Source organism: Heliangelus exortis, chromosome 2, assembly GCF_036169615.1.
Source record: "Heliangelus exortis chromosome 2, bHelExo1.hap1, whole genome shotgun sequence".
NCBI classification, from domain to species: Eukaryota; Metazoa; Chordata; class Aves; order Apodiformes; family Trochilidae; genus Heliangelus; species Heliangelus exortis.
Genome location: NC_092423.1, coordinates 22,023,559 through 22,037,584, shown reverse-complemented (window position 1 = coordinate 22,037,584; position 14,026 = coordinate 22,023,559). Strand labels below are relative to the sequence as shown.

The 14,026-nt window shown below is 36.8% G+C and overlaps 1 protein-coding gene across 1 annotated transcript in view; it reads right to left on the bottom strand.

Annotated features, from left to right (window-relative positions):
* The window catches only part of RUNDC3B (RUN domain containing 3B), a 42,104-nt gene that overhangs the window by 8,504 nt on the left and 19,574 nt on the right, over positions 1-14,026 (bottom strand). Inside the window, exon 8 of the mRNA XM_071735162.1 lies at positions 11,516-11,673. Coding sequence (XP_071591263.1) covers positions 11,516-11,673 — 158 coding nt within the window. The remainder of the gene's footprint in view (positions 1-11,515; positions 11,674-14,026) is intronic.

Here is a 14,026-nt window from a genome sequence, read left to right as displayed (position 1 = left end):
AGAGAAGTGCTTACTATAGAGAGAAATTTAAAAATAAGGAAATACAGCCAAGTCTGAGTGAAAACAAGGGAATGAGCATATTACAACAAGCTGTAAAAGTGATAAAAACAATGGCTTCTACCAGTAATCCCAGGAAGCTAGTTGGTACATGGAGAATAAAACTGATCTTAAGAGATTGTATGTATTATTTTTTGATAAAAGAAAGGCACATCAGTAATATGGCTGACTAGGGTATCCTGGACTAACACGGTGAGACTCTGGAGAGTAAAAAGTTGTGTGAAGCGGGTAAAATACATAAGAATTTTTTATAAGAGCAATAGGGTTAAACTGATTGGTGATACATCCCCTAATCAAGGAAAAAAAAATCTTGGTTATGTGGAAACCTGTGAACTTCCCTCCCCATCCACTAACTGGTCTCTTGTCTATCCACAATCATTTCCATCTCTTTATAGTAATTTTGGCAAAAAGTATCAGAAGCTCATTTGTGATCGACAGAAAGAAAATACATGTTTTTCTCTTGCTGCCAACATTTTTATCCTGAGCAATCCTCACCCCAATAAATATTTTTAAGATAACTTTGTATCATGTTTAGAGCTCTGAAAAACATCACAAAAAATCAAGAAATAATGAAGGGGTGACAGGCAGGCAGAGTATTTCTAATTCCTTTGGAGGTAATTGCTGACTTGCTAATTTCATACTGAAGAGTGAGGAGGCAAGCCCAGCAAAATGCTTTTTGGGATTTATTACAGGAAACAGGCCTTGGTGATACTGGAGACAATATTTTCAAAACTTCGCTTTTAAATTGATCAAATATCCTTTGTTACTTCACAGCATAGATTTTTCCATTGTGTGCATATATAAGGGAAGTATAATATACACAGTCTCACCAGGTTAGATCAGGATACTTTGTTTCAGTTACATTTTAATCGTGGTGGGGTTTTAAAGAAAAACTCCATACAAATTCCAAATGCAGCTGCAACTGATAACCTGAAAAACAAGCAGCCAAAGGAATGAGAACATAATAGTAGAATATATCATTGAAAAAGAACAAATATTTCGCTTACATCAGGAACTGCTATTCATCTCCTCTTAGAAGACAAAAAGTATTCAGTGAAAGCATCCTGCTAATGAATTCCTGCCTCTTAAGAATGAATGCTGATGATTCATTAACTAATGAACACCAAAAGATACCCAAGTTAGGAATAAGTGTCTGCTTGAAGTGCAGATACACACTCCCCTCCAGGCCTGTAAATTTACTTCGGTGAATTCAAGAATATCAGCAACAACCAGAGTATTAATATCAGGCTTATAAAGCTATTGTCAGAAACATCTCTGCCTGGTTTTGACTTTCAGGGTTTTAACTGTATATTTAAGAAGAAGGGAAAAGTGAGATAAGTGAAACCTTCCAATAAACATCCTTCTTCACTACTGTTCACTGGCCCTGTCTTTGCCAGGTATTCGCCAGAATATTTACTTCCTAATTTCCTTAACTTTTATTATTTTAGTTGATATATTTTTATTAAGCACAAGCAGAATATAATTAATTATGGTACACATACAACAGTAAAATACAAATGACAAATTACTGCTCATTTCCATCCCTACTCCACAGCATGTTGCCCCTACAGTGTTGGCACAATCATGTAGAAGCCACTCTGAAAATGGATCAACAAAATGATAGTGGGTTTTTTTGTTTGGTTGGTTGGGTTTTTTAGATTTTAGAAATTTATTTAATTTATAAGGCAATCCCTCAAGTAGTTCTATTTGCAATAGCATTGTTTTGGGCAGCTCAGCTACCTCTCAGAGGATAAGAAATTACTCCTTTGAATTAACACATCTAAGACTTCTGCATTTTTAAAGTGTAAGTTGACTTGATTCACTCCTTTGTAGTGGGAAATGGGGACAAATGACAACCTGGATGTGGGGTTTCTGCATGTAAAACAGATACTCTCTAAAAAGGTGATTATCTTTGGCCACTCACTATACAGGAACTATATTACCTCTAGACATGTAAAAATAAGTAAGTTTTTATCTCAAATTCAGTCCAAGCTAATACTGAAAAATCCTATCTTGGTGACCACAGAAAATTTCTGGTCTTGTTTTGGCAAGATTGAATTTTTCCAGTTTCCCTTGGATTAAATCCAGATGCATTCCATTAGAAGGCTATTCTGAAAGGCCCATTTACAGAGATTTTTTTGTTTAATAAAGTCACTTCTGTTTCCAATTATACCTATGAAAAACCAGTAATTTCTTACCTGCAAGTTTAATTTCTCCAAATCCAGGAAATGCCAGTCCAGTTGGCAATTTGCCCTCCTACCAGCAGATGAAGACAGGAAATAAACCAAACAGACTAATTCCCTAAAAAAGGGAATTGTATCAGATGAGTGCTCCAGTTCAAGAACTACCTGAGTAGTGAAAAGTAAAAATGAAAATAAAAGCTTAAAAAAAAATAAAAGAACATTGTAACAAGAAAGAACAAGCTTTAAAAAACTTTATTTAGGACAGGAAATATGGAATGCAAACTCAAATTGATAGCATACATGAATATAACTGAAATCTGTAAGAGCAACTCTAAAATAAAAGGGAACTATCAGATTGTCAGTACTTCAGCAAGACAGTGAGCTGTCTGGACTGGTATGTCATTGGACTTTGAGAAATTAGATCAGCAGGTATGAAAAGTTGGTACTTACCAGCAAATTTTGCAATGTATCACCTCTCTCTGGTTTGTGCCCTGTGCCCAGACACAGCATTGCCCAATTTAGATGCCAGAGCAGTTAGATCCCAGCAGACTTTCTAATGGCAGCTGCTGCAGTGAAAAAAAAACAGGTATGTCCTACTGCACCACATTGCCTTCCTCTGACTGACCACCTGATCTTCACAGAAAGGCTTGAGTAGTGCCACAAAACAGATCTCCTTGAAGCTTCTTCAGCAACCTTTTTGTCCTTCTTTATGATCTCCTAGAGATCTTGAAATATATTTTCCAATAAAAAAAATGACTGTCATCAATTTTACACAGCTTTTGATCTCCTTGACCTTGGGAGTAACCTGGATAAACCAGTTTTGGCAGAAACACCAGAAGCTTGATACTTAAATTCCAGTCCAATTATGCTGGAGATTTTACTTCAGAATACAGACATCCAGAATGGATCAAAACACACCACAGTATGTTAACTTTATGGGTGCTCACTGAAATACTGCTGCAATGCACGACCAACACTCTTCATGTCCTTGGAAAAATAACCACACCTGATTCTTCTGGAGGAGGAGAACAGCCACAATGCAGCCAGTTTCCCCATACAGTGCATCTTGACTGAAAAAAAGAAAAATACTGAATTTGATTTACAACAAAACTGTTACATAAAAGAACTCAGTTGTTCCATCAGCAGATCCTTTCTGCTGGAAAATGGAGGACTCCGAGCAAGCAGCTATTCTTTGACAGCTTATGAAATTTGCTTTTAGTAAATGTCCTCTCAAACTGAGCTTGTCATTCAGGGTTTGTTTTTATTTGTTACCACATCAGTTGTGTAAATACAAATTACCTGTCTATAGCTGAAGGCCTTCTGAAAGAACATTTCTATGGGGGTGGAGGGCAGGGGAAGAAAAATAAAGATCTTCCTTCAGAACAGATCAAGAAAACTTTACCAAAACCAGTGGTGGTCTTCATAATTTGCCATTTTAATATGCTTCCCTTAGGTCCACTAAAAAAAGGCAGTACAAACCACAAAATGGTAAATTGGGTAGACTTTGAGTTGACAGAACAACCACTTTTTAAAACTTCCACTCGCATATTAAGCCACCAAGAGTCTGAGCAGAGATATCCCAACATTATAGCCGTAAGATGGATCTTCTATCCATATGCTTGTTTTGGCAGATACTTGTCTGTAAGCCTCCTTTTGAATGCAATTTTCTAATTACAAAAAAACTGAATATGGGAATGTTGACTTGGAATGACTGAAGAATTCGATGAGTTAAAAGAGAAAAAAAAAAAAGGAAAAGAAAAAACAGCAAGCTACGAGAAATGCGAATTCTTCCTAATAGCTGAATTAGAATTAATAAAACTACCAAATTCTGCAAACAGTAAGACAGAGCTTCAAAGTCTAAAGTATTTGCAGAATGAACTGGATTTCAGAGAAAGAAAGACAAGCTGAATCCTAAATTCAGTACAAATACAGCACAAATAGAGTAATTAAAAAAAACTCAAAACATCTCAGTGGCTCTGTGTATACACACTGACTTGTAAATCACCTTTCTTTAGGTAGAACTGTTTGTATTTTAAAAAAACTTTAAATTTTGTTTTGAAAGTATAAAATGGATTTCTCTATTCCTTTTTACTGAATGAAGCTCCATTCTCAATTGATTTATTGAAGCCAAATAAAACTGAAGTCTAGGATAATTTTAATATCCATTTGCTTTGCCTAAAGAATCTTAGTGAGTCTGCTCCAGTGTATCAGTGATAAAGTAGCATCTCTGCAAGCACAGAGCTTCTCACCATTTTAACCTGGGGTTACATTTTTACTATTTGTCATTAAAGACCATTTAGTTTCGTACTGAACTCCACATAACTCTCATTAAAAATATAAGAAGAATGTAAAAATAACTTTTTAATTCTTTGAATTTATGTACAAGCTTTATCAAATACTAGCTTTTCCCATCAGTACTTTTCAGAATATAGAAGCAAATGTACAGGGTATGAATACGAAGGATAAGAAATGAAGGAAGAAAAATTGGGACTCTCTGAAGCAAATTATATTACAAGTTTATTTATCTAAATCAGTAAAGCACAGAGATCAAATTCAGCCTATATTATCAGTGTCCAGGAGTTAAAGATTATCCACCATGACTCTACTCTACTTTTTTTGATATTCTCCATCTCCTCCTTTTTCATTAAGTATCAAGTTATTCCAACACTTTTATGAAAACAAGCCTCAGGTTCACCCATTTTAGACGTAATTCTCTTTCTGGAATTACAAGATGAAGACCTTTTGGTTTCCCACTGTGACCTAAACCCATGCAGTCCCTCTAAGACCAGTGTATCCTTCATCATCTTGGAGGCTTGGCTGCAATTTTGTTTAATTCTGCATAATTTTTTTTTTTGCTTTGCCTCACTACGTGCTCCACTCCACATTGGAAGAGTCTGTCTGTCTGGGTACTACACCCAGATGAACTTTTTCCTGGTTTACCTTTAAGCAAAAAGGAAACTCCCATGTCCTCACAGGTTTCCACCTCAGTGGAAACAGACCAGACTAAAATACTACGGATTTAAAACTGCTGCTGCAAACTTGAGGGAAAGCGAGGACATGGAGGAAGCATTACCCACAAAAAAGCATGGCTAAAATGAATTACAGTTTGATAGCAAGGATCCATGAAAGCTTTAAAAGGAAAGAAGGATTAGCATTCTGAGGTTTGACATTCTAGGAAAGAAATCCACCAAGAAGATCAAACATTAAATTTTAATCTCCCAGTTCCTTTCAGTGACAAAATAAAGCAGCTACAACAAATTTGATTTACTGTATTTTTGTAGTTGAGGCATTCAAGTATCTTCAAACTTAAAAAAATAATAAAAAAAAAAAAAAAAAGCCTTAGAAGTCAACTATTTGAAAAAGAAGGTAAGAGTGCTAAAGAGAGAGAATTACAAAGACCGGGAACTCACATCTAACATTTATCTCAGAAGACACAGAACCCAGGCTAAACTTCAAAGCCTCTGCTCAGACCCTTCTGCTTCAGTTTCCGTGCACAATTTTTTTTCTCTGCTTTGTACCTGACAGCACAGTTGTAGCCTACATCCTCTACAAAGAGGAGTTTGCTGTGACTTCATCTGTGACTTGCTCCTGCCTGATCTTGGGCAGACTATTTTTGGCAGCACTCTGAAGGTTCTAGAGCTTTTATGAAGAGAATCTTGACAAAGCAAGGAAAAGTACAGATACTCTTTTCAGAGGCAAGGTTTTCAATCAAATGGGGCATAATCAATCTTTGGAAAGGAATTACCATTGCCACAAAGAATACAGTAGATCCTCCTTTAAGTACTCCATAATAGATATGGCATGCTGTATTTGAAACAGAGAAGCTTATTTTGCCTGGACTTAAACATGTATGAATTTACTTTAGCTCTCACAGAACTATTGTGGCTGTGTTCAGGTGCTGCTGAGAGCGAGCTGACGGGCTTCTCCAAAAGGCAGAATGCAGATTAACTCAATCAAGTGCTAACATAGGGAAAATGAGGTGTGTGGCCAGAGCAGTCCAACAGTCAATGCCTGGAAAAGTGTGAAGCATAAATGACCAGCTGTGTATAACACAGGAGGGGAAAAATACACAGAACATTTACTGTAATGAAAGGGTCACTGAAACAAACAGTCTCTCAGGGTTGCAACTAAATTGTCACTTCCTGTGTTCACAAAGACATTTGTATAATCCAGACAGGAACTCCAGTATTGCTGGATCTATCAGACAGCAGTATTCAAATACTAAAAATGGAGTGCAAGTGCTGTTTTGGCTTGAAAAGACTGACTGATTCTGAAGTAGCAGACAGACAAATAAAATAAACGTAGCTTTCAGATTTGCTAAAACGTACAAAAAATTCTTAACTATACCAACAAGCTGAATATAATATAAGCCATGAATATCCCTACAATTTAATTTGACTCTTATTTGTGCCATAACCAAAGACAGAATTCCAAACACAGAGAAATTTTCTTGACTTTCCTTCCTTCCACATACCACTCCATGAAACACCAGGGCAAGACAGGGTTACAGGAAGAAAACAGCTTTTGTGTTGTTAATAATTGGGGGAAAAAAAAAAAAGTGTTTATTTCATCTTCATATCATCCTTTTAAATTTCTATTTTTGTGTTTGCTTTATAATGCACATAATATAGCAGCAAGTAGTACACATAATTTATTAATAAATATACCTATACTTGATGGGATGTGCTTAGAACTTTTTTACTGGGAGGATGCACAATCAAGTACCTTTCTACTCCAAAAGATGTTCAGTGCTTCTTTGTAGGACATTAGAAGAGGAAGAAATGGCTGCCTCTGTGGGCTCTGAATACTTGAGGATACAGTTCCTTGATAATTTAAGATCTCTCTCCCATCAATGAATATTACAGGATTCAAACTGTTTTCTTCAGTTAGACACACCATGGATCACAGGTTTCTCTTGGCTGTCCTCTCCTGAGCTGTTATTTTTAAGCACTTAGAAGCTGTTAGTTTGAAGAACTAAGGCCTTAAGAACTGCCCCACCCTCACTATACAAATACACCATTTCTATAGAAGAATGGATGCAAAAGCACCATTCTCTAATGTTCAACCACAGCCATGTCCCAGTGATGGCAAAAACCTCTGAAGAAAGCAAACAAAAGCCAGAACATGCCTCATCATTTATAGTGATCATATATATTACACTTGACACGAGGCGATTACTCCATCTTGAGATGCTGAAGCGTGATCAAAGGGGAAGCTGTTTTTAGAACAGAACAGAACCAGTTGGAAGGGACTTAAACCAATCCTTGTAGTCCAACTACTCGACCAATTCAGGGCTGACCAAGTCAAAGGATGCTGTTAAGGGCATTATCCAAATGCCTCTTAAACACTGACAGGCTTGAGGCATTGTCCACCTCTCTAGGATGGCTGTTCCAGTGTTTGAACAGTACAGAAATGTTTTCTAATGTCTGATCTGAACCTTCTGCCTGATCACCTGCACATTAGCTTAATTATTTCTGACTGAAGAACAGATTGCTGTTTCACTTTTCTAACATGATTTGCCATCACATACCTACCAGCAAAGTGAGACCTCCAATCCCCAGATAGGTGAACATATTACTGAGTAATCCAATTAAATTGAGACAAAAAGTGTTAAAGAGTGAGTAACTAATTCGATAAATTGTCAGCTTCAGTATTTTCCACAAACAAGTATTGAGATCCACAAAGTAACTTTTAAGTAACCTGAAAACTGTGTTGTTCTCAGGATACTCAAGCATGTAAGAAAAAACTAAGAATACTGAAAGTTGTAGAACAGTAAGTTTTGCATAGCAGCTGTAAAACAAAAATTATTTCCACATTTCTCCAATCTCTTATTTCCATAGTTATTTAATGCTTTACAGCAAATTGTTTCATTGAATGTGAATATGGAAAAATTTCTCTATAGTAAATCCAACATATAACCTGAAGGCCTTATTGATAATTAGTGTTAGCAAGTCAGCAACAATGTCAGATCTCTATTCCCCACTCCCACTTTTTTCTGGAGGAAGGCAAACCTAGACATAGACTCAGATTCTGCCCAAATCCATTGAAAATACACATAAAAACATTTTGACTTTGGAATCAGCAAATACTTACTTAACACAAATTTGAAACAGTAGAACTTGCTACCTTAACAACAACAGCCAGAGGAATAGAAAAGTATCATTAAAAAGAGAGTGTACAATGTTTATTCATAGTAGTTTCCATTACACAGCAAAAGATTCTAAATGAGATCTCAGAGTTTTACAAACAGTAATGTAATATGACTTGGGCAGAGTTACAATCCCAAACTTGCTCTCAGCTGCTGGTAAAGAATTCAGAAAGATTACAGTATACATTCATTACTTCAAAATGCTAGTAGTGGTAGGGGAGCAAAACACTAAAATTTGGAATTACATGAACACCATTCTAAAACAGCTGGACCATAAAAAACAATTGGCAAAAACTCATGCTTTATTACAGTTACAGTAGTGATACAACATATGCTGCTGCCAGGTTAGAATTAAATAAATAAATAAGGAAAAAAAGCCAAGTATGTAAGAATAATTAAAAGATTTTAACTATGACTGGTTTTCACCATCAGAAACTTGCCAGAAATATTTCTTCCCTTTCCTCTCCCCAGTAAGGAACTGTAAGTTCCTCATGCACTTTAGGAAGAGTTTATCTGACAGTCCTGCTACACTCAGAGCAGTAACGATGCAAAATTATACCTCTCTCTCCAAGTACTTAGTGCCCAGGTTTCTGACTGCAGTGCCTCAAACAGCTATACAAGAACCCACTGGCAAGATACAACAAAAACTGCTCCACAATTTGAGTCTTTACAGAAGACAGCAAACAAACCCCAAAGACATATCTTTAGACCAGTCTGACTGCATATAACTCACCTAAAAATTAAAAGGAGGTCTGAACATCCAAAATTTCCAGTTATCAGAGTGGGTTTACATTAACTCAGACCTCTTCCCTAACCCCTCCCCCCCAAAAAAAATAATAAGGGAGGCTAATGAAATGTAACATGAATCATTAACTGCATCAGTAAGTTCAGAAAAGAACTCAAGAACAGAAACACAGGTCTCTCTCAAAAGCTTACATGCCACCAGAAAGAAAAAAAAAAAAAAAAAGAAAAAAAAGAAAGCCTTAAATAAACTTTTTTTTTTTCCTTCAACTCTGAAATTGACATAACTACAATGCAAATGCTGTATTCCTGAGGATTTTCATAAAATCCATTTCAAGCACTGGCAATAAAAGGATCTACCAGAAGACTGAGATCAGAAGGGGGAAAAAAGTTGAAAGGAAAAAAAAAAAAATCTTTATTTCCAAGCTAGAAATACTTTCTACTGCATAGAAAAGATCCATCCAAATGTTGTCTCTGTGAGACATTAAGCAGAGTGAACCAAAATACCCCAAAGTCTACTTTATATTCTCTTCAACCTGGACTGATTCAAAGGCCACAGATGACTTCCATTTTACTTCAGGGCCCAGACCATACAAATTACTCCAGTAATAAGGTAAAATAATTTATTTTGTAATTGTTATGAACAGAATGGGACATACAGTTACTGCAGATGCATACAACAGCAGTCTTGTGGCAATTTATCACCACAGGCACAGTGAGCCTTCCATCTCTATGAGTTTTAAGCATTACCAGGGGGGGTTCTGCAGAAGAATAGCAGCTCTCTGCCCAACAAACAGGGCTGGGGAATAAACTATGTAAGGATCATAAGATACTCAAATATTCATATTGGTAGTCATTTATGCTATTGAAAAATTAAGCCCTTTCCTGATGTTTTATCTTTTTGCCTTGAACTGAAGAAAAGGTGACTAGCAAACTGCTTCACCAGTTTGAGTATTTTTAGGACTACCAGGTGAACTTCTATTGTGTCTGAGCCCCACATAAACAAAACAGAATCTCTACCAAGGAAATAATTATTTCTTTATTCTCTCCTGCCTAATATTTTAAAAAGTGTTCAAAAGGAAGTTACTTCTACTATATTTTTTAAATGGTTGCCAAGAGGTCATACAACGGCTTGGGCTGGGAGGGACATTAAAGATCATCTAGTTCTATCCTCCTTGCACAAGGGGGGACACTTGCACAAGGATCAGGTTGCTCAAGGCCCCATCCAACCTGGCCTTGAACACTCCCAGGGAGGGGGCAGCCACAGCTTTCCTGGGAAGCCTGTTCCAATGTCTCACCACCCCCACATAAAAGAATTTCTTCCTAATGTCTAACTTAAATCTACCCTCTTTCAGTTTAACAGCATTACCCATTGTCCTGTCACTTCATGCCCTTGTAAAAAGCCCCTTCCCATCTTTTCTGCAGGGCCCTTTCAAATATTGGAAAGCCACTATAAGGTCTACTCAGAGCCTTCTCCCAAAAACAACTGTCTCAGCCTGTCTTCATAGGAAAGGTTCTCCAGCTCCCTGATCACCGTTGTGGCCTTCCTCTGGACTCACACCAACAGCTTAGTACTCCTTCCTATGTTGGCAGCTGCAGGAGTAGACAGAGTACTCCAGGTGGGGTCTGATGAAAGCAGAGTAGAAGGGGAGAATCACCTCCCTCGACCTGCTTGGCCATGCTTCTTTTGCTGCAGCCAAAGATACAGTTGGCTTTCTGGGTAACAAACACATGCTGATGGCTCATGTTGAGCTCCTCATCAGCCAACACACCCAAGTTCTTGTCCTCAGGACAGATCTCAATCAATTCTCTACCAAACCTGTATTTGTGCTTGGGATTTCCCTCACCCAGGTTCAGGACCTTGCACTTGGCCTTGTTGAACTTCATGAGGTTGGCACGGGTCCACCTCCCAAGCCTGTCAAGGCTTCTCTGGATGGCCTTCCTCCCCTTCAATGTGTCAACTACACATCACAGCCTGGTGTTGGGCATGGCAAATTTGCAGAGGGTGCACTCTGTCCCACTGTCCATGTAGTTATAAAGAACATTTTATTGAAATGTCTTGAAAAATTAAGCAAGTTTACTATAAGCTGTTTCAGATCTCAAAAAAAAAAAAAAAAAAAAAAAAAAAAAAAAAAAAAAAAAAAAAAATCTAAACAAAAAAACCCCCCTCAGAATTATTCTCTTACACTACTGATTTTTAGGGGAGTAACTCTTAAAGACGAGACTTGTCAGGAAAAAAAACCAAACAAACTAAAAGACAAATTAATTTAAGAAGTTTGACTCCTCAGGACCAGAAGGTTTTCATATTGTTTTCATATTGTATAGTTAAATAAATTAAGTAAATTAAGTAATACCACTCTAATGTTTCTCCATTATATGAACTTACAACTGGTCTTGCAGTTCCACAATGATATATTCCAGCTGTTCCTTCTCCATTTTATGGGCTAGATCCATATCTTCAATTCTTTGTAACATCAGTTTATTCTGTGAGACAGATTCAGATAGCTGGTTTTCTCTGAGTTGTACCAATTCTTCAAGATAACCCTGGAAATATAAATGTTAGAAAGTCTTAAAGAACATACTATCAAAAACTTTTTCATTACATATATTCACATTTTTCTGGTTTAAGTCGTGTAGACTTTGGTTTTATTGTATGTATTTTTATTTTTTAAGCAGAATAGTAAGCTGACTTAAGATTAGTATGATATTTCCTAATAGGTACCATGAAAATCATATACTTATTTATATTACTACAGGGGAATAGAATAATGGATGAAATATTGAGACAGGAATGCCATCAACATGAACCACTAGTCCATTTTTTAAAAGCAACATAGAACAGCCACTAGTACAAGAAAAGGTCAGAACTCTACAGCTTAACAGATGCAGGGTTGTTTGCTATTCCACAAGAACAACAACAGTAGGATGTTTTCATCTGTACAGTTAAAGGGATCCAGACATAAAAAAAAATACATCATTTTAAAGTTTCTTCAAAAACTGTAATACTACATCACAACTAAAATGATGAAGTTATTGAAAAAAAATACTTGTCTAGGGTAAAGCATAAGGTATGACAACTGGTGAATGGCACATTGGACATTTACAACTGGAACATGCATGTGCATTTATGTAATTGTTTTTCCAGATGATTCTACAGAATATATAGGGCAGCCCTAATCACACTCCAACTATTTGGTAGTTTACAAAAATCCACAATGTGAGTAAGTAACAGCAGCTGTGATGGCAGGCTGGTCACAAAGTACATTCACAAATTACACACCTGGTTACAATACTAAGTAGGGCTCTTAGGTCAGATGCTAGTAGCTTCTTATGTATTCTTACTCAAAAATAGATAGAGCAAGTCAATATTGCAAAAAAATCTCGCCTATTTCTTGAAGCCTGTGAAAAAATGTGTAACTCTTTTGTAGGTTCTGTTCTGGTCTCAGAGGACCAGGATAAAAATTGCCTGCAGCTATACTGACTTGAGATTGCCTGGGACCCCACCAGCTGCTGCCAGAAGTACTATCTTACCACAGCTATTCTGTGATTCCATGATTACATATGGTTCTGTTCACTGGATCTATTTTAGTCTCAGTACAAATTCCAAGGAAACTTCAGAGCTTTTCAGTATGCCTAGTTCTGCCCCATTAAATGTTACTGTTATTTTGAACGTTAAGGTACTCTTTGTGGCATTTTGAAAAATGATTCATTAGGAAACATGCCTCCCAGAAACATCAAACAAACATTTGACAAAAAGATTTTAGATATGAAGCACCAGTATTAGAATACTATGAACAATACCTACCTGTACCTATAATAACATGGAAATGCATCATCCCATCAGTGAAAAGCATATTAAACTCCAGTATAAATAGTACTCAGAATTTAGGAGTTTAGTACAGAAAGGTGAACAGTTTACACCATCCCAAAAGGGGTAAGGGGTAACTTCCACATCGGTAACAAATTTGTAAATTATGACTCATTAATCTGGACAAGAAACAATTTGGAAAAGACAAACTCATCTTTCTAGAGTGGCCTACAGAGGGCAGGAAGAAAGCGGTTGTTCATTATTTTTTAAAATACAAGAGCAAGGCACCATGAAGTGAAGCCAGCAGAAGACAGAAAAGGAGGTAGCTATTCACACAACAGATGGTAGATATGCAGAACACTTTGCAAAAAAAGTATTTTAATGCTAAAAATTTAGAGGGAGTCAAGAGAATATTTTATAAGTATTAGGAAGACAGGTTAATCAAAGGTTACTAAACAGAAAGCCTTATCAACCTCAGGAAGTCCTTAAGCTGATATCTGTTGGCAAAGAACATATCAGAGGAAAAACAGATTTGCTTTGTTTTTATTCTTCCCTCCACATCCACTTTGGGCAAGTATCCAAGACAGGCTAGTAGGATCTTACTAGGCCCAGGATTCATGGTCTAATCGGGCATATCATCATTGATGCAATAAATCAAACCTAGGGTTTATCTTGCTAAGATAATACTTGACCCTATAGTATCATTCAAACAACTCAGAAGATACAGACAGCTTTATCTTATCGTTTGCCATATTGAAACCCTGTTAAGCTTCAATGGCTGCACATTCTTCAGAGGCACAAAAGGAATTCATCACTTGTTTGTGCAACGTGAATTACGTTAGAGCAAAAGAAGGAATATCAGACTCACTATGACAATTACTAAAAAGAAATTATTTTCAACCTGCTGCTCTTCTGATCACAAGCAGCCACTTTTCCAACACACAGGATGTCAGAAAGCCCCTTTGGTTTAAAGAAAGTATTCTGTCTACGATTAATTCTGATTACTGTACTGTGACCCCTTTCTTTTTCTGTCCACTGTTTCTTCAGTATCTATCAACAGTCTTCCCTATTCTCTCTGCCACTAGCTAA